Source organism: Lichenostomus cassidix, chromosome 26, assembly GCF_008360975.1.
Source record: "Lichenostomus cassidix isolate B80296 chromosome 26, HeHo_3.0, whole genome shotgun sequence".
Taxonomy (NCBI): domain Eukaryota; kingdom Metazoa; phylum Chordata; class Aves; order Passeriformes; family Meliphagidae; genus Lichenostomus; species Lichenostomus cassidix.
Window position 1 is genome coordinate 2,337,862 of NC_139506.1, and position 23,993 is coordinate 2,361,854.

Sequence of the window (23,993 nt, forward strand, 5' to 3'; positions counted from 1 at the left end):
AGTTTAGTGTTGTCAACAAAATCACTCAGTATCCCTTTGAGTCCTGATCCAAGCTGTTTTTGAAGACACTGAAGTGCACTGGCCTGAAAACTGAGCCCTGCAGAGCCCAACTAGTGCCTTTTTGCCAGCCTGGTGTATCCCGTGTGCCCCCAGGCACCCAAACCTGCCTGAACCCCCCCAGGGCACCCAAACCTGCCTGAACCCCCCCAGGGCACCCAAATGTGTGTGACCTCCCCAGGCAGAGCAGGAGGAAGCTGAGATGCCTCCTGGAGATGCCAAGAACCAAGTGCTGAAAAGCAGCACCTTGGGATTCATTCGCTGCCAGAATTATGTGGGAAGGAGACCTACTACTTATGAAGGCTGAATGCTCCATCCCTACATGTTTAGAGAAAATCAGCATGCAAATTACTAGAGAAATAGAGAAGCCTAATAAAAGACTTTTAAAAAAAACTATTTATGTTGCCATCATAATCTAAGGAAAAATTGCTCCCTCTTTTTTTGTTGGATAATGAAGTCTTTTGCTACTGTTTGATGCATCTCATTGTCATGAAGTTATTTTGCCTGTTTGAATGCATTTATGTTTTTGTTATTTCAGAAGGAGTACATTGGACCTGGTAGGTTGACACCATCTAGCACAGCATCACAGGCAAAAAATGGAAATTGTGGGGTTTTACTCTGAGTCATAAGGTAGATTCAAAGTTTCTTTAACAAAAAACCAACCCAACTAACTAATAACGTGTATTTCATTGCAAATGGAATAAGACATTCTTAATTAAACTGTGTCATTGTAATTCAAATAACCTGTTTGGGATGTTTTTTCCAAAATGTGGCCAGGTTTTAGCACAACTGAAAGTAAAGAGCAAAGTGAGTGAAAAGGGAAATCACCGCCAACATCCTTTGGTATTACTGCGTCATTAGCTGAGTGTAATTCAAAATAACGACACCAAACATATTTTCCTATGCATTTTTGCATGGTTTCCATACACACCTGAGGGAAAATTGATTCAAAGCATGAAGATAATCACGTCAAAATAAATCCTATTCATACAGTTATGAATAGAGTGCAAACCAGGAAATGAGTGCTTTATTAGAAAACCTTTTCCAGAGACACAACCTTACCTCGTGCTCCCCTGTCAAAGCCCCACAGGCAACTTTAGACTCAGAGTTCCAGGACACCTCGAAGGAGCAGCTGAAAAAAATCACAAGAGGAGAAAGCTGTAAGATTTTGACAGCAGAGTGAGCATTTTGAGTCAAATCTAGAGAACAAAGTAAAAATATTAGTGATTGGACAATTAATTTTAGGGGCTCTTAATTATGGATATGAACGAAGACAATATTAACAACATCACATTTTTGATCCAGTCTCTCATTTTCTGGACAGCATATGCGAGATCTGAGCGTCGTTTCGAGACACACGGGACGCCGAGAAGGATTTCACGGAGTGCCCGGGGACAAGGGGGTGCCGAGCCCCGCGGAGTGCCCCACCGTGTGCCCCACCGTGTGTCCCGCCGAGTGCCCCACCGTGTGTCCCGCCGAGTGCCCCGCCGAGTGCCCCACCAGGGCAGCTGCCACCGCAGGAAGCCCCGGGCACGGCGCCGGGCACAAAGTCCGCCCCGGGGCGGGCCCAGGTCGGCGGATCCGCCCGGGCAGCGCCGGCCCCGCCCGGCCCCGCACCTGCCCCCGGTGCCGCCCCGCCGGAGTCGGGCCGAGCCGCCTCGGGAGCTGCTGCCGGAGCCGGCGCCCGCCATGGGCGCGGGGCGCGGGGGGATGCGCTGCATCAAAATCCTGCTCTTCATCTTCAACCTGACCTTCTGGGTGAGCGGGGCCGGGCGGGGCAGGGGCACCTGCTGCGGGCGCTCCGGGGCTGGGGGGTGCTGGGGCTGCCGGGGGTCGGGCGGGGGACACGGGCGCGGCTCCCTCCGGGCAGCCTGCGGGACCGGCTGTCCGAGCTGAGGCTGCGGCAGCGCCCGGCCAGCGCTCCCGGCTTCTGCTCGCTGCTCTGGAGATGCAGCTCTGCCTGGGAAAGCCGCGGCTTGGTGTAAGATGACATTGCTGGGCAGAGACAGCATCTGTCTGAAGTGATCATTTGAAGTAGCGAGCATTTCCCCGGCAACCACGCGGCTGCAGGAGGAGGCTGTGAGAGGTTCCCCCAGTGCAGTGCGTTGAGCAGAACATTTCAGAGCATCACGGTGCTTTTTACTAATGCAATTTCAAATAAGGAGCCAACAGCTGCTCAGAGTTCATCCTAAGACAAAGTCCTCGCATCACCCTCAAGAGATTTAGGGAATGCTGTGTCCATTCTCCCCTCATTGCACCTTTTCAATAGTCTCACAGTTCCACAGCACAGCTGAATTCATGCTTTCTTTCTCTTTCTCACTTTCCCTCAAGCTCTGTTCTCCCTTCAGCTTTCCAGAAAACAATCAGCAACGTTATCTTCTTAAATGTCTTTTTCTTTCCTTCTGATTCACTGGGGTCTTTTTAAAAGAAGTCACAAAGTCATCCTGTTCAGCCTCTCTGGACCAAGCAGTTTTGGGCTTTTGTCTCCTTTATGCTTGCAGAACAGTTAAACCAAAGGCTGTTCCCTCGTGGTGACAGCGCTGCGCGCTCCGGGGACACAGTGCTGCTGTGAGGAGCTGGAGGGGCAGAGTGATGCTGCCCAGCTGCAGCTGCAAGGCAGCAGAAGGACAAAGCTTTGTGTTATTTGTTTCTCAAAAGTGACAAGTACTGTGTTTTGTTATCTGCCTTTTCTCTGGGATGGAAGGAACCATCTCCTCAGCTGGCTGGGACATTCATCCCCAACTGCCAGGGGCATTCCACAGCCTGGAGAGGCCCTGGCAGCCCAAGGCTGCCAGCAGGGAGGTCCCCATGCTGTGACAGGGTGGTAGAGGACCCTCACCCCCTGCTGGGACACTTCTGTGAGGAGAGCCACGATCCCGAGCTCTCCAGCTGTACAATCGCCTGCTCTCTTGGCTTGTGGAGCTGTGCCAGTGGATCAAGTGCCAGGAATGCAGGACAGGTTAGAGGAGCACCGTGCCAGGCTGCCATGGACATGGGAAGCAGCAGGTGTTTGTGAGCCTTGTCCAGCTTGTGCAGGTGCCACAGACTGAGGCTCTGGGCCTGGCTAGAGCAGGACATACAGCTCTGGTCCTGTGGGATGCTGGAGCTCTCTGCCAGGACACACAGCTCTGGTCCTGTGCGATGCTGGAGCTGCCTGCAGGACACACAGCACTGCCTGGCAGGCTGATAATCTGTCTAGCATGTGGTGAGGCTGAGACCTCTGACTGTAGATCTTGCCCCTCAAACAAAGTGCTGTGACACTCCTTTGTGACCTAGTCTTGTTTGCATTAAAGGGATTTTTTTCCTTGTATTTGACAGCATCTATCACTGGTTTGATATTTCTGTGATCCAAGATATCTACCCTGTAACAATTCTTCTATCTCCTAGTTTTGGTGGGGGTCCTCTGCCCTTCTCCATTTCCCATGGCAATTCAGGCCAAGTTTTGATGATTAAATGAGTTACAAGGTTTGAGAGTCAATAGTAAGTTCAGAAGCACCACTACACTGAAGAGCTGAAAGAAAAAAGTGAATTGCTCTGTAATGGGAATTTATTATTATCAGACCCTGGCAAGTGCTGCATGAATTTTCTAACAGTGCAATTCTGAGCTGTGGGGTTTCAAGAAAGCACTAAGTGCCAAGACACCTTTGTGATGTTCTCCAGCCGTTTGTCACTGCAGCCCTGACTGCTCTGTTTGTGTTGCAGCTGGCGGGACTGGTTGTCATTGCCTTCGGGCTGTGGCTGCGGTTTGGTGGACCTATGGCAGAGTTTGCTACAGACAAAAAGTCCCCGGAGTATTTCTTCATGGGTAAGTTACAGTGCTGGGAGCACAGCAGCATCCAGCCTTGCTTTCACCCTGGGGCAGGTGACACACCTTAGGCTTTGAATTGTAGGAAGGTCAACAATTCCTGGGCTGACCTGCACAAAACTGGACATTCTGGTGCTGTGTGCCATGTGTGTGATGGCTTTTGACCTTTCTCTGCTTGCCATCCACTTCCTTAGGCCCAACTAATCTCTTCTCCTGGACTTGATCCAGACCCCACAATATGCTAAGTGAATTGTGCTAATACTCTCAGAATAGAAGGTGAGACAGGTCAGAGGCTGGTGGGGCTCACCAATATATCCCTCCAGAGTTTGCTGTGCAGCTGCCAGCCAAGAAAACAAGTGTCCCTTCGGAATGTTCCAAATACCAGGACAGCAGCAAAATTCTGCTCACCAGAATTCTGTGGAGGCCTCAGTGGGACTGAAGTGTCAGAGCAAATCCTTCCACAGCTGGAAAGTGAAATTACCTGGTGTTCAGTCATCTCAGGAACTGTTTGTCCAACCTGGGCAGGAATCAGCTAGTTCCCGTGCCCACAGAATTGGGATTAGTCACGTCTAATTTTAGCATTTAAGATAACTTTTTTCCCCTAGGATTTCCAGGCGGGTTTTCTGGAAATGCCACCTGTGTTTCATATCTATAGACACTCTTAAATAGCAGCTGTCTGGGACTGCCAGCAACTGCAGTTCTCTGCCACTGGCAGCTGTAACATACCTGTACACCAGAAAAGTCAGATGTTTTTCTGTTTAATACATCACCCCTGAAAGATGGACTCAATAAATTCCCATTGGTGCAAATATTTTTGCCATCTACAAATGCCAAGTGTGAGTGAATACCCAGTCCTGCCCTGTCCATCAAGCCATTCTGACAGGGTAGAAGGACTGGGAGTTGACCCAAGGTGTCCTACAGCAGTTACCCATCACTCCAAGACCATACAGCTACTTTAAATACCCTAATTCTCTCAGTGGAGACTTTGACTCAGATCCACCACAGCCCCAGGCCCAGGTTTCTTTAACATCTGCAGCCAGGCTAGAAGCACAGAACTGGCTGTGCAGCCATGGGAATAGATGGGGAGAATGTTATGTCCAGCAGTGTTACTGTGGAATTTTGTGAGGCTGAATATTTCAGATTAAAACATTGTTTGGGACCTGAGGGTTATTGTCAAATACCCTGTAGCACCTCCACTGACACAGAGAGCCAGGAAGTGTGATTTACTTTTTCTCTTACATCTGAGCTGCTATGACAGCAGCATATTAGATCACCAACTTCATTTCCAGATCCAGTTTATACCTTCTGAATTCCCTGTGCTGTAGATTGGAATGCTTCCCTGCCTCATCCACTTATGTTTGTCCCAGGAGAGCAAACAAGACAGAAGGATGTTCTGGCCTTCAAAATCAAGTGCTGCTGGTTTGTTGGAAGCCAGAAAGTGCTACATCCTGTACTGGGAATAAGCACCACAGCTTCACAGCACAGACTGGAAACAAGATATTCTTTGTGCAAGATACATCTTGTGTAAACAAGATATTCTTTGGTGCATGTGTATTTAAATCTCCAAGAGATTTCATCTGCTTCTGCTCTGAATAGAAATTACAAAAGTTGTGAATTTTGGGAAGTCCTGGGGGACGTTCTTGTAAAAGTTTCATCAGAGACCATTCTGCTCCTGGACTGCCACATATATTTATAGAGCTGCCTGCTGAAATATGTAACTGTGAGAGGAAGTGCTCAGGAACAGGGCACAGAGATACTCAGAATTCTTTTAAACTTGCAATTTGGACTGAATTTTAAAGCAAAGTTTTTGCCCTTTTTTGTAATAGGCACTGAACAGAGCATTCCTGTGAAAGAAAACCAAAGAGTTCTGTGCTGCCCTCCCTCCCTCATTACAAATCCTGCTCGTTGTGAAGCAAATGCTGTTGTGACTCCTGAGCATCTGATGGCACAGCCGTGCTGAGGCTGTCAGCAGTCTGGGCCCAAGGCAGTGGTAAAAGGACAGTGAGAAGTTCAGTTACAGTGGAGTTTGCAGCAGACAAAGCTGCATTTGAAGGTCATGCTGAAGAGCTTTCCCTCTCTAGGAGATTTCAGCTCGGAGTCCCCCTTGGCAGTTGTGTATTGAGCCTTTCTCAAAGTCTCTGGGACTGTTGTTTATTTGGCTCTGCGTGTTTGCTCTCTAACATGCTTGCTGGGTGACAGCCAGGGTTTTGCATAGGAATTCTTAATATGGAACACTGTGCAGCACACCAGGAGCAGCTGCCCTGAGGGCTGAAAGAGAAAGCAGATCAGCAGTGACTTAAAATATAAGCATATAGCTATACATCCCAAAATAATTTTTTATCTCTGTTCTACTGATGGCTATTGTGGCTCCCTGTGATAAGCCAAGGCCCTGTGATCACATCAGCTTTGTGTGTGCTTGGAACAACAGTACAGGTGGGTTTGGAATTTGCTTTAAAGGCTGAAACACTCCAGAATCACCATCTTCTGAAAAACAGTAAATTTTCTTTCTTCTTTGAGCAGCAAATTCTGCTCTTTCTGTACCTGGATTGAGCTGCCAGCCGAATCTAACCAGCTTCTCTCTTCTGCTTCCTTGTGATGGTTTTTTTCCTGGATCTGAAATGTTGGGTTAGTGTAAAATAATTGATAATTCTATCCTTGCATTTTCCATTAGGCCAGAGTGAGTCCCCTTAAATAGCCCTGTTCTTTACCAGCAGTCCAGCTGTCTTTTCTGCCCCTGGAATAGTTCGGGCCATGACTTGGCAACCAGGCCTGTTCATCTTTTCCAGCCACTGAGATGTTTTTGTTGGTTGGAGAACAGCTTACAGGCAGCAGTGCTGTGGGCAAGCACATACGTGTTCTTCGCTTTCTGTTGCTTGTGGTTTTGTGTTTGGTGATCCATATTCCCCACTGCAATGAAAATCCTACAACAGAAGAGGTTGTAATTGGAACTTTTTGACCCACGCAGTCTCTGACCATTTTACCAGACATATCTTACACTGGAGCAGACTCCTTAAAGTGGACATCCTCTCCCTGTAGCTCCCCAGCTTTTGGAGTTCCCACTATAGTGGGACAATATTTTTATGTTACTCCATCTCACAGTACAGTTTTTGTGCCTGTGCTTCAAGTGGTGAAACAAAAGTGCAGCTTCCACATTCAGCTGCAGTTCAGCCCTGGTAGAGTTCACAGATTCCTCTCTTAGCTGTACTTGAGAGAGAAAAAAAGATAATTTCAGCAAAGGCCAGTAGCTGGCAGGTACCTTTTTATCTGAATTGTCTGTGACATTGCACTGATCAAATGGAGAAAAGATCTGTAGAATTAAGGGAATTCCCTCACATTGCTCATCCTTCTGGAGACTCCTGTACCAAGACTGGCAAATTTTTTACCAGGCAGGAAAGTCTGCAACGGTCAGAGGGAAATAAGATGCTTGTGGGAAGCCAAGGTGTCAACATCGCTGTCTCACAATTAATTGGTCCTTGATTAATTCCTTGCAGTAGTGCTGTTCCTAATTTTAACAATACCTAAAGCACAGTAGTACAGACCAAGTGCTGCTGAGTGCAAGTGGAGCATTTGTGAAGTAAAAACTGACATGGGGACTTTTTAAGGATCAGTTCCAGACCCCCATTCTTCCATCTCTGCTTTTGGTGGACCAAGGAGGACAAACTCTCTGTATTCCTAAGAAATTAAGTGCAGAGGGTCCCATCCCTGCCTGTAACAATAAAAGTGAAGTGTATGTACTCCACAAGGCCCCTCAGGAATGGTAACAAAACCTGATGAATGCAAACAAATCTATCTGGGTGGCTCTTTCTCAGCCCTGAAACATTGCTTCTCCTGCAAAGCCAGAGCTCACAGCAGTTCTGCTCTCTTCTGTTCTCTTTGTTTCAGTCCCATGATCCAATCTGTGGTCCAGGCATTCATCAGGGCCAAACCAGCTATGGACAAAAGTTTTAGGGTGATTGTGGCTTTTTCTTGGGGTCTGTGAGAGCAGGAGTGATGCTGCTGGCTTTGAAAGGTACAGTTAGATGGAGCGTGCCTTAGGATATGAAGTCATGTCTGGAGCTGAAGGATATTAGTAGTTTTTCTCCATAGTAGTGGATGCCCATACAAACAGGAGTTGGCCAGAGTTAAATCCATGTGAACAGCAGTTGCTCCTGTGCCTCACTTTGTTCTAGTTCTATTCATGCATTTTGGAGACAAGCGCTATATCCTTAGTCAACAGGATTTTCTCTCCTAAATCCACAACCTCTCAAACCTCTACCAGTCTTTAAAATGAGAGCTGTTGGCAAAGCAGCTCCTGTGTAGAGATGTGATACCACAAGAAGAGCATTAAATGGCCCTGCCCTCATGTACTGGAGAGGCTTTTAGTCTGTACTTAAGACTTAAGCAATGAATTTGTCTTTCTTCCTATCATCTTGTGTGCAGCTCTATTTTTCTGCCACTCAGGAAGAGTGGTTTACAAAAGGCTGATACTGGCCCTGAGTGGAAAACGGAAGCTGCTGCACTGGAAATTGGCTTTAAAAATATGACACCACCACTACCACCCCCTGAAAAAACCATATTCAAAATGAAAGTTGTTCTAAAGTCCTCAGTCTCTGTTCTGGATCATAAAACCTTGCAGCAGTTCCTAAGAGTCAGTATTCCCCCTGACAGAACAAAGGCAAGAATAAAGGCAATTCTGACCAAACAAGCTAATTTAGCCTAATGGAACAATCTGCCCATCTGCCTCAGGTTGATTGTTTCATATTTGCAAGATGCTGAGGTTCAGGAGGCTTTTTTTTCTTGAATCATTTAAGCATGATAATGCACTTTATGCTTTTTACCCATTAACTTGTCCTCCTGGGTAACTTCTCCCACCCTCCTCTCCCTGCTGTCGCTGTGTAAAAGCCAGCCAGTCCCACCCCACAGCAGCAGCTGAACCCACAGTTACACCATTTCCTTCTCCACCCTGGTTCCTGCTCACTGCTGCACTGCTGTGACTGCTGAGCCCTGACAGCACCGAGTGCCTGGGGTCCCCTGGGGTCCCCTCGGGGAGCACCCAGGTTCCAGGTGTCCCTGGTTCTGCTCAGCTGCCCATGGCCAGGCCAGAGCTCACCACATCAACACCTGGAGCTCTCTGCAAAGAGCCACCTGCAGGAGGTGATGGGATAAACCTGCCACTGGTCCTATGGGAAGTAAAAAACATCAAGGTGTTTCCCATCCCTGGATGCCCCAGGATGTGGCTGCACCATCCATGGGAGTGTCCAAGGCCAGGCTGGATGGGGCTTGGAGCAACCTGGGATAGTGGAAGGTGTCCCATGACAGGGGGCTGGAAATAAATCATCTTTAAGGTCCCTTCCAACCAAAACCAGTCCATGATTCGTCTTGCTGGAGCAGCACAGCACACTCCAGGGTTGCTCAGGCTCCTTTTTCATACATAGTCTCTTTACAAGATCTTCATGCTCTGAAGGAGCTTCTACATAACAACCAAACTAGCATAACCCATTGTATCTCCCATAAGGGAAATGTCCTGTGCTGTGTTTCACTCTGACAGAGCTGTAAGTACATTTGGACTGTCCACTCTGAAGCCATTAAGAAGAGAATCTTTTGACTGCTGGAAAAAACAAACCAGCAACCAAAAAGCCCTCAGGCTCCTTTTTGGGATGTGTTAGTTTAAAAACATCTGCAGGAGGGTTTGCATTGAGCTGGCTCATGCACACACAGGATTATCCAGAGTGTCCTAAACAAGAGAGGATTGCAGAGAATCACAAGAGGATTTCAGGATACCAAATGACTGAGTATTACAAAGGCAGAAGAAATACAGTATCAACAAAGTGATGCAAGTGGTAACAGATAATGTAGGCTGTATAAACACTGACAGACTTTACATTAGCTAAAACTACACATGAACATGACCTTAGACTCACTATCAGTTGCTCTTGACAATAAAGTGCTTTGCTTACTGCAGTCAAACAGGCATATAAATGTCAGGAATTATGAAGAAAGGAAATGAGAATCCAATTGAAAAATGTTAATGTCATTGTGTACATTTCCAGTGCACTCAGTGTCCTGAATGCTCTGTGGCTCTGGTCAAAAAGGATGCAACAGAACTAGAAAAAGTACCAAGACATTTGACATGGCTGTGATCATAACTCTGAACAGGTCCTATATGAGGAAGTTTTTCACACTCTTCACATCATTAAATTGTAGAATTCATTGCCGCAGGGTTCTGTGAAGTTCAGCCAGGACAGAACAGCTCCAGCTGGTACAGGTGTGTTGGTGACACCCAAGTTCTGAGCAGTTTGTGGGGGGTTACAGACACTGACAGAGCCTTTGGGAACAGCTTTGGGAACACGCTTTGGCTTGAGTGAATTTGGGTTGTAATTATTTAGGGTTCTGGGATGCATGTGAGGAGGATATGTAACATGGGCTGGAACTGGACTGGGATGTTGCATTACAGTGAGGCTGCTTTTAAATTGAACTTCAGGATTTGTGCATCAGCAGAGCCTCCAAACTGGCTGGTGCCTGTAATGCTTTTGTGGTTCCAGGAAGATTAACCACAAAATCCCCACTGAATTCACACAAGACATTTAATCAGATAGGTCCATTATGCTCAAATTAAGGGTATGTTCCACTTCTCCAGAAATTCATGTTACTTTAGAGGCCTCTGCAGCTTTTCTCCAGTTCTGTACGTGTATTTTATAAATAAATATACAATGGAAATTTCTAGTAACAAGCCTGTTTCAGGAACTGAGTTTGGTGCCACACACACAACTGTCCTGTCTGGCCGTTTTTTTCCAACTCCTACGTGTGTTTCTCATATTTTCCAAGAGTGTGGCAGTGCTAGGGGTTCCTTGGTGCTGTCCTGAGGGCTGGAGAGCCTCAGTCCTTCTGTGGAGGAGGACATCTGCCTCCTGGGCTGCAAGGAACACACGACTCCAGGAAAATCCCTTCAAGCCCTGTCTGATTCCCAGGCTCTGCTGTCACTGCCGCTGGGTCCCTCACCCCAAGAACAGAGCTGCTTGTTCTCTCTGTGGAGTTGGAACAGTTGGGGGTTTGTTCAGCGTTATTTACTCAGCCCAAAAGAGAGAGAAAAAAAAGAGGAGAATTATTTCAAATGGAAAGTGCCCATAGCAGCCAGGTAAACAAGAAAGCCATGTGAAATAAAGCCAGCCAGAGACAGGGTGTGTTTGTCTGCTGCTGCTCTTTGCAGGACGCTCCTGGCAGGGATTTGTGCCTCAAACCTTCAGTAAGACTTGGGGAAAAACAAACAAACAAACAAACAAACAAACAAACAGCAGCTCTGGGAGTGGGTTCTCTTCCAGACTCTGAAATTAGACCTCTTGGAGCCCAGGCTGATCCTTCCCTCACTCTTGATACACATAAAGATCTATTGCAGCCAGCAGCTATAAAATTCCATTCTTCTTTTCTGTCTCGTCTAAAGTGATGGAATTCTGTATCACTGCTAATCGCAGAGGTTTTGTTCCCTCAGAAATAACACACAGAATCCCTTGATCCTTTTTAAGGTGGTTTTTCACACTTACAAATCCAAGAAGGGAAATATGCTTATATCCAGACGAAACAGTATCTTCGGGAAGAATTCTGTGCCATGAGCACTGAGGCTTATCCAGAGATTGCTGAGTTATGGATTTGCCATTCTTCACTACTGGGAGCCACAGGATGCTCTGAGATTGCCAGATAACGTTTTAATTCCCCTTGTAATTGCAAAGCAGAGTCTGCTAGAAAATGGGAATCCCTCCTGTTGGAATTTTCACAGGGAATACCCCCATTTGACAATTTCCTTTCAGGAAATGATGGTTTTCCCCATGGGATGAATCAAAAAATCAAATATACAGAAAAGCTGCTGCTTTATGGCTTTCCAAAATAAAACAATGATAGAAGAAGGGGCTTCCCCTCTTTCACTCACTACGTTACAACCAGAAGGGAAATCAATTTGTTATCAGGTGTTCTCTCACTTGACTCATTGCAGAAAGGAGAAGTCTTCATTTCTCTCACACCTATAAAAAACTCTGTGTATGGGGGGGTGTGTCAGCACACCAAAACAAACAAACCAAAACCACCCCAAAACCTCAATATTTCCTCACAAAAAAAAAGAAGAGAATAGGCTCTGTCCAAAAATCCCCAGTCCTGTGACACGTTGTTTTTCATCCTCTTGTGGTTACAAAGAAGCCCCTATTTCCTCCAGAACCCCCTCAGTAATCAGTGCACTGGTTGTGTCTGCCTAAATCAACCACGTTTCTGTCAGATTTGCACATGGATTTTAATATTTGGAATGTGCCTCTTCATCCCTTTGCATTCTGGGGCTGAGAGTCTGTGGGTCCTGCATGCAGGTGCAATAAATATTCCAAGTGTGGGCAGTCACAGATGGAAAACCTCTGTCACTAGGGCCAGTTTTGCCCTCCTCAGTGCCACAGCAGTGTTCCTGCTCTCTGCATTCCCTGCTCTCAACTTAGGTGTCAAACTTTCTCTTCATTAGCACACACAGATCAAAGTGCCAAAATTACAGGAAATGATCAGAGGCACCAAGAGGTGAGAGGAAAAATTTTACAAAGGCCACAAACCTTTGCTTCCTTTCTACCTTGTACTTTTTTTTCCCTTCTGCTACACAAAAAGCTGCAGCTGGACAGTCTTTTCATCATTTTCCATTCACCAAAACAAGCTCTCTACCCTGACCTGACTCACCCACTTCTTTTTGCCATGTTGAGCTTTGTGGTGAATTTTTTGTGTCAGTCTGTAGCTCTCAAACCTGTTCCATTTTATGGCTATAAACTGTCTTTATTTTGTTTCCCTGCTGTGCTGTAAATGCCAAGTTGGAGGCCACGCCAAGGCTTTGTATTTTACAATGGAAGTGCTGATGAATAGAAGCTGGTTAAAGCTTTCCATCCTGCTTTTGGGGAAGGAATGGGTTTTAGTGAAGCTGAGGTACTTCTGACACTATTGCAAGGCAAGGTGTGACATTAATACCGCAAATGTCTGGATTTGCACTGAAAGCTCTCAGTGCCTGATGGCTTTAGGGAAGGCTGGTATTCCAAGGGCTGTGTGCCAGGCATTGCCACCCTTTGCTTTTTGGTTTTTTTGTCTAGAGAGTCTCACTTAAGAGTTTAGGTCTATTCTTATTAAGAATTTAGGTGATCATGCCTCCTGTGTACAGCCCAGTAGGAAAAGAAATACCAGATCCATGTCTTACATACTTACACCATCCAGGATGTTTCTGCATTTACTGCTTTGATATCCTTCCTGGGAGTCATTTTACACTGAGCATCCCTGGATATGGGTGCTGGGAAACCTCTCAGTGCAAGCTGAGAAGTAACTTGGTCCCTTTGAATTTTTTTCAAGCTACTCTTCATGTGTCTCATGGAATATTCTGAGTTGGAAGGGATCCACAAGGATCATCAAGGCCAAGTCCTGGCCTCAGGACAACCCCAAAATCACAAGTTTCAATCCTGTGTGAAAGATTACATGTGTGTATATATAGTAGAAAAGTAAATATATCTTTATTTTGGTGGAAATTTTAAGTGACAACATTATTTTCCATCTAGAAATAGCTGGGTATCAGCAAGTGGTAGTCCCAGGCTGAGAAAGGACAAAGTGGGATGAACTTTACTAAGCAGAAGATGGAAGAAGGAGGATTTAAACTCCTGGCTGGCTCAGCTGTGGGGCTCAGCTTTGTTTAGTGAGTAGTGTGAGCTCTTCCTGTAACACGCCTTAAAAGGGAAGTTCTGATTGAGGTAGTGGTTTAGCTCTGAGTCATGCGAGTGAAATGCTCAGGCTGTTTCTCTGACAAATGCAAATCCAAATTCCTGAAAGTGGTCTCACCCCCGAGGCTCACCGAGCTTTGTCTTTCCTAGCTGCAAATAACAAAAGAAATGGGAAAACTCCTTTCCTGTCTTCTTACTCAAATTTATCTTTGCTAAGTGGCCTGATAAGTAATTACAGGGACGGGAGCAGGGAGTGACACACAGAAAACGTCCAGGAAACATCTTTGTAATTACACTGCATTTGTTACCATGGAGATCCCAGGAAATGGCAGTGTTGGTGTTTGGTTGTGGAGCACCAGGTTCTGCACCTGAGAGAGGGGTTTTTGTCTTTTGCAATTCATCTTCCGCGAGGGCTGGCTGACCTTTCTCTCCTGAGCCATAAATATCTTTGTACATCAGTAAAAACCAGTGCTGTATGTGTACAAGGATCAGCCTGCAGAATGCTCAGTCCTAGTAAGTCACAGGTGGCTGAGTATTAAAAATCCAGAAAACATGGAATAAGAACTGCCAACGCAGTCAGCAAGCAGCACCCCAGCAGCACCACAGATAGTACAATTAGTAGGGCAAAGCCATATTACTCATAATTGTCTTATTGCTATTTAGTAGAATGTATTTCTCAGCAGGAACTGGGGCAGAAGGAAGGAGAGGAGGAGAAGGGGCACAATAACTGGGATAGATACAGAGACCGGAGAGTGATGTGGCAGTGAATGGGCAGCAGGCAGGAGTTTGCCTTCCCCGAGGAGGCTGCACCAGTGAGGCAGAGTAGCTGGATGGATGCTCTGCACTCAAACATTGACTGGTTTTACATTTTCCTAGCAATTGCAAACTGCCATCTGTGGGGTTTCCTAGTCTAGGTTACACAAGGTCTGCTAAAGGCAAATTCCAGCAGCTCTGCTAACCTTGGGTCGGATTTTATAATAATGTTTACACTGGTAACTGAGCACACTAAAGGTTCTCATTGGAAGCTTGGGCAGTTCAGGCTGGGAGCAAAGCTCACTGTGCCCTCTAGTGCACTCTGCCTGCAGCTCCACTGTCTCCTCACCACGGAGGACACGAGCAGAAGGGAAATGAAGCTCTGTTCCCCAGCAGTGGCTTGGCACGGCAGATTTCTGCATGTCCTGCACAGGACAAGGACTAGAATTACACCAACATGGTACCAGAGCCAAGGCACAGCCCCAGTGGTTGTGGTCTGGTGCTGTTCGTGACCCCCAGAGGAACCTGGGTGTTGCCTAAGCACAGGTCAAAAATGTACATTCACAAGTGAGGAAAGAAAAACTTTGTGCTCTGATTTTCTTTTGTCCTAGATAAAGCCCATACAAAAAAAAATAAAAACAAAACCAAAAAAACTGTTGAATATGAGTATTTCTAGCAGTTTTATAGGTGTCAGGTTATAGCTGGGGTCCCAGATCTGTGTGGGGCTATGCTGCCATCTCCCATGATCCTTTAAGTTCCACCCCTGCAGAACAGTACAGCACATTTCCAGCCCCAGGTTCCCAGAAATAAGCCCTCTGGCAATGTTGGGGTATTTTTGCCTTACATTGCTAATTGCAGAGGTGTAAGGGTGTTCTGGATGGTGTGGGGTTTGTTCTTCCTGCACTGAGCTGTCCCTGGGACAGGAAAGTTGGAAGGTTCTTATCACAGAACATTCTGAGTTGGAAGGGACCCACAAGGATTGTCAGGTCCAACTCTTAAGAGAATGGCTCACCCAGGAATCAAACCTGCAAAGCTGGTGTTTTCAGCACCATGCTCTAACCAACTGAGCTAATCTCAAATTGTCTTACTTAACTCTCCCAGAAGTCTGAAGAAAGCATTGCTCTCCTCCTGTGGTCAGAGAACCCGTTCTGTGCAAAACCTCTTCAGCTTTGTGAGAGCCAGAGACCTTGTTGCCTGCAAATGGGTGGGATTGATGAAATAGGCTTTGGGGAGAGAAGCCTTCTCAGATTGTTGCCTGGCTCTGATTCTCCACAGGACTCTATGTACTGGTGGGAGCAGGGGCCATCATGTCAGCAGTTGGATTTTTCGGGTGCTGTGGAGCAGCGCGGGAGTCCCAGTGCTTAATCGGAGCAGTGAGTAAAACAGGTTTCCAGGGCCTGGGCTGTGCAGGAAAATCATCTAAAGCATTCAATGCTTGGTGTCATTAATGGAAAGATCTTTACAGTCCAACACCTGACAGCTGTTATGTCCCTTTATTGGTTAATGCAGTTTCTCTGGATTCAGTAGCCACCATGCTACTGCAGAGCTGCCATACATGCAGAGGTGCCCTTGCTTGTCCCTTGTGATGTATTCCCTGGAATTACCCTCTGATTTCCCTGAAGCTCCCTGAGCCACATTTTGTCATTTCCCCTTTGTTTGAGCATGACAAGAAATCTGCCGTGGCAGCCCTGTGCAGAGCCTCCTCAGCAGCTTTGGTTCAGGGTGGGGTGTTGAGGCCTGGGCTGGCAGCCCCTGTGAACAAGATATACTCATGTGAGATTCTCTCCTTCCTCCACAGTTCTTTGCCTGCCTGTTGGTGATATTTGCAGCTGAGATCACTGCTGGAGTATTTGCCTTCATAGGCAAGGATGTGGTAAGTAGGAAACAGCCTTTTATGTAATAATGGAGTAGTTATGGATTCCAGTGCCCACTAACCTGGCTCCTCCAAAGGAAGGCTTTCCAGGAGACTTTTCCCAGGAAGACTCTGATATTCTTCTCTGGCGTCAATGAGAGCGTGTGTTATCACATGTCTAGAATGGGATGCAGTTTTTGCCCCCTCTGTTAAAGAAAATCTGTAGGTGTGGTTCAACCTTCCATCCCCAAGGAATATCAAAGGGGAACTGTATGAAGGGCATATTGCCTGGGAGAAAGGCAAACAAATTCAGGCACTGAACTTCCCCAACTTAGAGTATTTAACCAAAGCACAGAACACAGCCTTTGTGACCCTCTGAATGTCACCAGGCCACAAACCCTCCTGTCTTTCTAGTCACAATGCCTGTTTACCAGGCACAGTTTTGTGCTCTGGAGGAGATGACACAAGGTGGAAGTCTTGGACTGGGGGTAAGACTGATTTGCAACTCACTTGGAAAGTCTGATTTCTGCAGGCAATACAGGAAGCCCAGAAAATCTATCAAGATGCTTATGAGGACTACATGAAAAACCCAGTGGGGAAGGTCAACAGTACCATCTATCGCTTCCATGTGGCTGTGAGTACTCCTCAACCTTAACACCTCACTCCACTGCTCAACTGTCACATTACCCATTAGAATCCAGAATTGCTCCCTCTGAGGTATGGAAAAATAGAACTGAAGGTACTTAAAATCGAGTCAGAGGCTCACAACCCAGAGAGTTTCCTGAGGGCTCTGTTGGAACTCTGGTTTTTGGAACTTTACATTTGAAAGCACAATTAGCCAGGCTTTGAAATTTCTGATGCTTCTGGTCTTTGTGTGCAAAAGAAATGACTATTCAGGCCCTTTTGGATATTGAAATCCACAGATAAAAACTCACAAATGCAGAGAGAGGGAGAAATGTCTGCATCCCTCTGCATCTGTCAGAGAAAACGTGACCTGTGTCTCAGGACCTACAGTGTGGCAGATACTGTCAGTGGCTGAACCAAGTCGGTGAAAGACCAAAAGCACATGTGTGACACAGTTCAGGCCACCCAAAAAGTGAGTGTCTGAATCAGAGTTACAACCTGTGACTTCTTGAATCCTATCTGTGTCCATCCTGTATCTACGCTGCCTCCCACAGAGATCAAGCCCAAGCTTTGTTGCTCCTTACAGCAATTCCCACGTTCTTTAGAACAAACATTTCACAACCTCAGACCCTTTTGTCCTTCTCCCATAGCTGTTATTTCTGACCCAAAGAAGAATTCCAAGCATTTTGTGGGAGATAGGCAAACAGGAAAAACAAACCCTCTGAAACTGTGATTTATTGCTGTCTCCAAACCCAGCACGATGTTGTGTCAGAAATAAAATTCCAGCATTCTCTGCTGTAGCTTTTGTACATTGCCCATAATTCTGTATGCGATATTTGAACTTTTTGCATTCTCCCTTTAACAACTCCTGTTTCCCTGTAAGCCAGGGATCTGCTTTTCCCAAATCCACTTGTTTGCTTTGTTATGAAATACTGTAATAAAAAGTCCTTCTGGACATTGTTGTTAATACAAATGTGCCTGTTTGCTGTGGCCTCAGACAACTGAAACTCATTTTTGAGAATTTTGTCCCACGCAGTTGGAACTCTACCAGAAGCAACAGTTTAAATATAGAGAATAAGGTTATTACTTGATCTGTACAGATTCTTTCTTTTTTAGTTATTTATTGTCTCACTTTCAGTATGAAAGTAATAACTGACTTTCAGTATTAAAGTCTGTGGTTTCCCCCTCTTTGATCCTTCATGTCTCTCTCTCATTCAGCTCCAGTGCTGTGGTAGAAGTGATGTGGAACAACCAACGGGATTACCCTGTCCAGAGAACATCCAGTTGCCAAAGGCAAGTATCCTCTGTCCTGCTTGTTCTAATCACTTTTTCATGTCAATTCTTTAGTAAAATTGGAGACATTCTGTAGGTAAAAGAAAGGAAGAAATTCCTTTTTACCTTGCAAATACCAGCATGAAATTCCTTATGGAGTGGAGCAGAGTGGAAGCAGAATTAAGCTGGAGGTCACATTGCCCTCGGTTGTGTGGCATCCCACGGTAGCTGAGACAGCATCACATCATCTGAAAGGAAAAGGGAGAAGGAGGTAACAGAACAGGACCCCAAATTCCCCATGGAGGCCAAATTCTGGCAAGTGCCCACCTTAGTCATGCATGGAGGCTCCTGACAAGAAATTTTGTTGGTGTTAAGAAAGATATTTCTGTAATTGAAAGTAATTTCTGTCTTTTCTGGAATCTGCTTGTGAGTACAATGTCAAAATGAAGCACCAAACCTCCTGATTTAGCAGGGCCTGTTATATAAAGGAGTTTAACTTTAGGGAAAACTGAGTGCAAGAAAATTACTTGTATGTGTCAGCCTCTCCAGGCAAGAGGACAGATGCCTCACTAGAAAAGGGAAGATGCTGTGAAAATTATCCAACAAAACCCAAGGTTTAGATGCAGAATTAGGACAGTGACAGCACTAATATTTTTGTTTTTTTCTGTTGTTCAGTAGGAACAGATGATAGAGTTGATTGATATACAGATTTTGAGGGTAAAAAAAATATTTTCATTTTGTTTTTAACAGAACTGCCTGGTTGAAATCCGGAATGTAATTGATACTAATCTACACTTAGTTGGAATTGTTGGAATTGCAATTGCTGGCATCACAGTGAGTAAATCCATGTTCTCAAATCTCTACTTGAGCCCAGTACCCTGTCTCTTATTCAAAGCTTTGTGGAAGGTGTTTTGCAGCAACTGGTGTGATTCCTCAACTCTTACCACTTCCAGTGTGTCCTCTGTCTGGAAAGTGCCCCAATGAATATAAGCAGAGCTGTGTGACAAGTTTTATTTTGTGTTCTTAGACAGGGTCCAAAGCAATGATAACTGTATTTTGTTGTAATAGTAGAAAAGCAAGTGCACATGAACCTGAAAAGCAAAAGGCTGTAGCAGCATTTAATGTATTCCAATACAACTGCAGACTGAAGCTTTAAACTCTGTAGGATACATTCCTTAGTTTTCACAAGGAATAGAGTACCCACTGGAGCTGTGGCCAATAGATGTCACCCTGTCCCAAGGACACGGCAGGATGGGCAGACTGCAGTTCTCCAGGCTTTAGCACCAAGTGTTTTCCAGCACCTCTGTGCCATGACTTCCTTCAGACTCAGACACCAGCAGCTCGAGGAGCCACAATACTAGTAAAGAAACACTCTAGCTGCTGGGAAGAGCAGGATGTTCACAGATTTACATGGACACTGAAAAACAGCTGAAGGTTTCTGCAGGTAACAGAAACCATGGTGTGGGGATCAAACAATCCTGGGGTTTGTATGGAACACGAAGGGACTCAAAAAGACAGCAAAGCAACGGGGGAGGGACAGAGTTCAATAACAGCAAGGACACACCAGAACCAGGATCCTCTCCCCTTGGATCCCCACCTCAGACACAGAGGTCCTGAAGTGGCCACAACCTCTTCAGTAGCAGCAAAGTTGTGCTTGCCTGGACATTTAGAACAAAGAACAGTGAAACCAGCATGAGCAGATAAAATCTTGGCTTTGAGGATCAGTGAAATCTCTTTCATGTTTACTGTGTGATGTTTTGGGGTTTGTAGATGGAAGCAGTCATTGCTCTACCATATGGACCTTCAGATTGTTCTGATATGCAGATTGTTTTATAACTGTTTTGTAAGTGGATCCCTAAATCACATCCCTTCTCTTCTAGATCTTTGGCATGATATTCAGCATGGTTCTGTGCTGTGCGATCCGTAACACGAGGGACATGATCTAAAACTGTCACTGCACAACTATGTCCCAGGAGTTCCAGACTAAGCTTACAAGAAGTGCTCTTCTACCCAATTTAATAATTGTAATGCATTTTAATCAGTGTTTTAACATACTGAGAGGAAAATATCCCATTAGGTGATCAGGTGAATTGTATTAGTTACAGTAAAACTGAAGTGAACAAAAAAAGGGGTTTAAAATGTCCTTTTTAATGGAAAAAAAGCAAAGGTGCATATAAGACTAATTTGATTTTTAATGTTTGTATATGTGCAATTAAGAGTTTACACATGTCTAGACTTTGTGTAAGCACATGCATCTCTCCTTACAAATACAAATGGGTGTGAGCATGTCCCTGGATGTGCAGTACCTTGTCTGGGTAAGTATGTGCAAATGGAACATGTTGTGTGTGCATCCAGACTGTCCCTGTGCAGGATGTGCTCATCCCACAGGGACACAGGGCTTGGAACCCTCTCACACTGAGCCCCTGTTTGCCAAGAACTAGCAGAGGAACAAATGCCATTGTAAAAAGTAAGACCTATGAACCATTTTGTAACTTTTCTTTCCAAAGCCCAAACAGAATAGAATTAATAAAATTGGACTTCATAAAAAAAACAAACAAACAAATAAAACAACAAACTTGCCTAAGGGCCTGCTCCAGCAAACTTTAATTCATGTGAGTAGACCCACTGACTTCACTGTCATGCAGAGACTGGATATTTATTTTTTGTAGGACTGGACCCTTCATGCAAATGCAGAAAGTTCTGGGGGAGAAAACATGTCCAAGGAGATCCAGGCTAGAGGAAGAGAGGGAAAGAGGTGGGAAGCTGGCAAGACCAGGCAGTCATTTGGGACCAACTGCACTGCAAAGTGTGCTTAAGCTTCCCAAGCTAGGCTGAGATACATCAAAAAACCCAACTATGAGTTCAAGGGGCCACTAAAATCCAAATTCAGCAGCCCCTTTGTCCCAAAAGCCTTGCTGTGGCTATAAACTAGTGCAGGAGTGGAGCCCAGATCCAGAAATGCAACCCCTTTGTCAGATCTCTGGAGAATCTAACTGGCCTGTGGAAGCCAAACATAGAGTGAAAGTGGTCAGAAAAAGACACCCAGCACTTTAATATCCTCAGTTTCTGCTTCTGTGACTATCACAGCTTCCACAGGGCTCTTACCTCAACCTCTCACCCTTTCCTGGGGGCAGAAGGCAGGAAAGAAAGATGGGACATTTTTACAGAGCTATGAAGTAAGTTTTCTTACTGGCACCTTTAGATTGCATGTCAGGTATAAAACTTACACTGTGTGCTTGAAATACCTCAGGGCTTGCGTTTACATAGTTTGTTTCTATATTTTTATTTTTCTATTTGTCATATTTATTCATAAGAGAATGTTCCTTTTGAACCAGCCTAGAAGGGAGAAAGGTTGTCCCCAGAAGGGAAAAACAAATTACATCAAAGGCTTAGGATCTCTTAATTTTTGGCTTACTTGAGAAAATTCACCATTTCAGAGAACAGCTTTTTGCTAACTGTACCCCCATAGCAGTTCAGATTCCTGATGCAATTGTTCCATACACAGAGAAGTTCAGTTAAACTATCCAGTGAAATAGTCAAATGTCTATGAGGCCTTGGCATTTACAAGTCTTTGTTCCAGCTAAACACAGTGGAACAAAATGGGATTTCAGTAAATACGTGTATTCTAGTACACGTTTGTGTGGGATATACCACCCTTTATCTATTATTATTTATCTCTTATTCCCAAAAGAAACTCAAACTCCCATCAGTTTTCTGTCACTTCAGGATCTGGGGTGGTGCTGCTGCTCCAAATATCTGCTTTAACTGGCACACCTTGCTGTCTTTTAGGAGGATTTCTCCTTTCCAATTGCCCAACCACAAGCTGTGGCACTGCACTGAGAGCTGGGCGTGGCAGGCACTGCTAACTGAGCTGTGTCCAGGCTGAGCTTTAGGCTGGCAGGACATCAGACCACACACCAGAAAAGAGTCAGGCTCGTGTCACTCTGTCACAGCTGATTAGCAAAGGATGTCAATTAAAAACGGCCTGGGACCTCATTGTGCAAGAAACAGACCAGGAAACAGGGCCCTGATCTGCTGCTTGCTCCTAAGAAAGGCTCAGCTGGCAGAGTGGCACTGGCAGCAAATCCATGAGGGTCTCAAGCTGAAACTTAGAAATTAGTTTAACACAGCAGCCAGCAAAGCAATTTCCTGGCTCCCAGGTGTACCTGAGACTGTCCCTACAAAGGTTCTGCTCTGAAGAGATGATGGGGTAGTGCCCAGCTTGGACATGTTCTCCCAAGATAGTACTGGCAGAAAGAAGAAACTCTTGTAGAGTGTAATTTTTGCCACTCAGGGCAAGACAGTTTTCCAGGAAAATCAGTAAAAATAGCACCACAGCCAGTGGTTCAGGTTCCAAGATTGTTGCCCTACAGGGATAGAAACTGACTGCAAATAAAGTGATTTCCTTCTGTTACACTCCCCCTCATTATGACAGTATTCTATTAATTTTAAAGTCATCTACATGCAATTGGGTTTTGTTCTTCAAATCTGTAGCACCAGAATGTAATGACAGGACCAGAGTTTATCTCTTTATTTGTTATTTCTTAAGTTGGAAGACGCCCACTCCTGCTCTGAGATGCACTGAATGCCAAGGCAGCTTGCAGAACCTGCTGTTGCTTCCCCAGCCCTCCTCTCCCCCAGAAGTACAAAACCACCCCAGTGCCTTAGGAAAACAGGGAAAAGTGGTACAAAAATCACTGCTATAAATTCAGAGTTGAACCACCAAACTTTCTGCTGAAGTGTTTTGGGTTTGTGATTTGGGTTTTTTTTCTTCCTCTAAACAGGGCATTTTTTTTCTGAGCATTCCTGCATAAGCTCAAGGGTTACTGTTATTTAGGTCTAGGGGATACTTGCACTGCATACCAGGAACAGAATAATACCTGTTACTGGTTTAGTTCTCTAAGTTATTGGTATAAATTAAGCTGGAAATCAACATGTTATTCATATACTAGTGCCTTTAACAGAATCCAGGGATAAAGGTCTTTTGTAGTTTCCTGCTGCTGTGAGATGCTTACTGTAATTGCAGTTATCTCTCCATCTTAGTAACTGCAGGTATTTTTTAAGTCATTGAGAGAATTACTGCCACATAAGGCAGCAAAAATACCCATTTATCCTGTCCCTTGCACCTGTGTCAGAGGAAAGTGACAAAAGATCAGATCCCTCCAGGTGATAATTCTGAAAGCACATCACACATGTTTTCTTGTTCTCCTGTCAAACACTTTGTTCTAAAGCATAAACATGTAAGTTGTTGATACCCTTATTGTGTCTCTAAACATCCTTATTCACATTTCTCTCATCTAATTTTTCTAAGTAACTGATTTCAGTGGGAGCTTCCTCTGTCACAGGGAAACCTCAGCCAGTTTTGGTATCTCCCAGAGATCACATAGGAGCTGATGAAGCTCAGCCCTGTGACATCCCTGCAGTGAAGAGTTGTATTTCACTTGTCTTCATACTGATAGTTTTATAACAAAATGCATTTCATGTGTCTTGAAAAAGAAATTGAGTTGTCTTAAGCCCTCAAATGCTGTATTGTACAGCCTTTGCAGGCTACAGATTAACAGCATTGGATGCTGTTCGTAGAGTATGTACATAAATAATGCTTTTCAATCTTTTTCCTCTTTATTGGTGCTCCAGCCACGAGGTTCTCCAAAACACCACTTCCAGAATAAGGTGTATGGTACAGCATAAATTCTGATTTTGGACAGAACTGGCGTTTCAGTTCATGCTGCCAAGTCTGTGGCAGGATTACCTCTTGCTTTGAGAGAAAACAAACTTAACTCTGTGGCTGAAACTAGCTTTCACTTCCCTATGGTATGTTCCGAAGTGGCGTTTTATCGGCTTTGTGTCTTGAATTTGAAACAACTTCCTAATAAAAATAACCTGGAATAAACGACTCCCGGAGAGAACTCGATCCGCGCGGCCAGAGCCCCTCAGGCCC

The 23,993-nt window shown here is 45.1% G+C and overlaps 1 protein-coding gene and 1 long non-coding RNA gene across 5 annotated transcripts in view; one reads left to right on the plus strand and one right to left on the minus strand.

Moving 5' to 3' along the window:
* The window catches only part of LOC146426924 (uncharacterized), a 62,118-nt gene that overhangs the window by 37,763 nt on the left and 362 nt on the right, over positions 1-23,993 (minus strand). For all 3 annotated transcript variants that reach the window (XR_014856593.1, XR_014856592.1, XR_014856594.1), the window contains exons 2-3: positions 18,182-18,303; positions 1,120-1,189 (exon numbers count right to left, since the gene is read on the minus strand). This is a non-coding gene — a long non-coding RNA (uncharacterized LOC146426924). The remainder of the gene's footprint in view (positions 1-1,119; positions 1,190-18,181; positions 18,304-23,993) is intronic.
* Positions 1,173-23,945, plus strand: TSPAN2 (tetraspanin 2). Of its 2 annotated transcripts, XM_085082941.1 has the most exons (8): positions 1,643-1,815; positions 3,760-3,862; positions 15,583-15,680; positions 16,106-16,180; positions 16,692-16,793; positions 18,002-18,076; positions 18,806-18,889; positions 19,936-23,945. In XM_085082941.1, the coding sequence occupies exons 1-8, from the start codon at positions 1,747-1,749 to the stop codon at positions 19,999-20,001; spliced, it is 672 nt and encodes a 223-aa protein (XP_084939067.1). In that variant the 5' UTR covers positions 1,643-1,746; the 3' UTR covers positions 20,002-23,945. The 2 variants fall into 2 exon arrangements, with proteins under 2 accessions (XP_084939066.1, XP_084939067.1); XM_085082940.1 differs by lacking the exons at positions 15,583-15,680; positions 16,106-16,180; positions 16,692-16,793; ... (1 more) ...; positions 18,806-18,889; positions 19,936-23,945 and adding an exon at positions 5,689-7,085 and having other exon boundaries at positions 1,173-1,815.

What these genes read in the sequence shown, in the direction of transcription:
- TSPAN2 (XM_085082940.1), top strand. Translation starts at nt 1,315, where the DNA reads ATGGATATGAACGAAGACAATATTAACAACATCACATTTTTGATCCAG. An exon ending in TCTTCAACCTGACCTTCTGG is followed by an intron (nt 1,816 to 3,759) that starts GTGAGCGGGGCC and finishes TTTGTGTTGCAG; the next exon opens with CTGGCGGGACTGGTTGTCAT. An exon ending in CCCGGAGTATTTCTTCATGG is followed by an intron (nt 3,863 to 5,688) that starts GTAAGTTACAGT and finishes TTTTTGTAATAG; the next exon opens with GCACTGAACAGAGCATTCCT.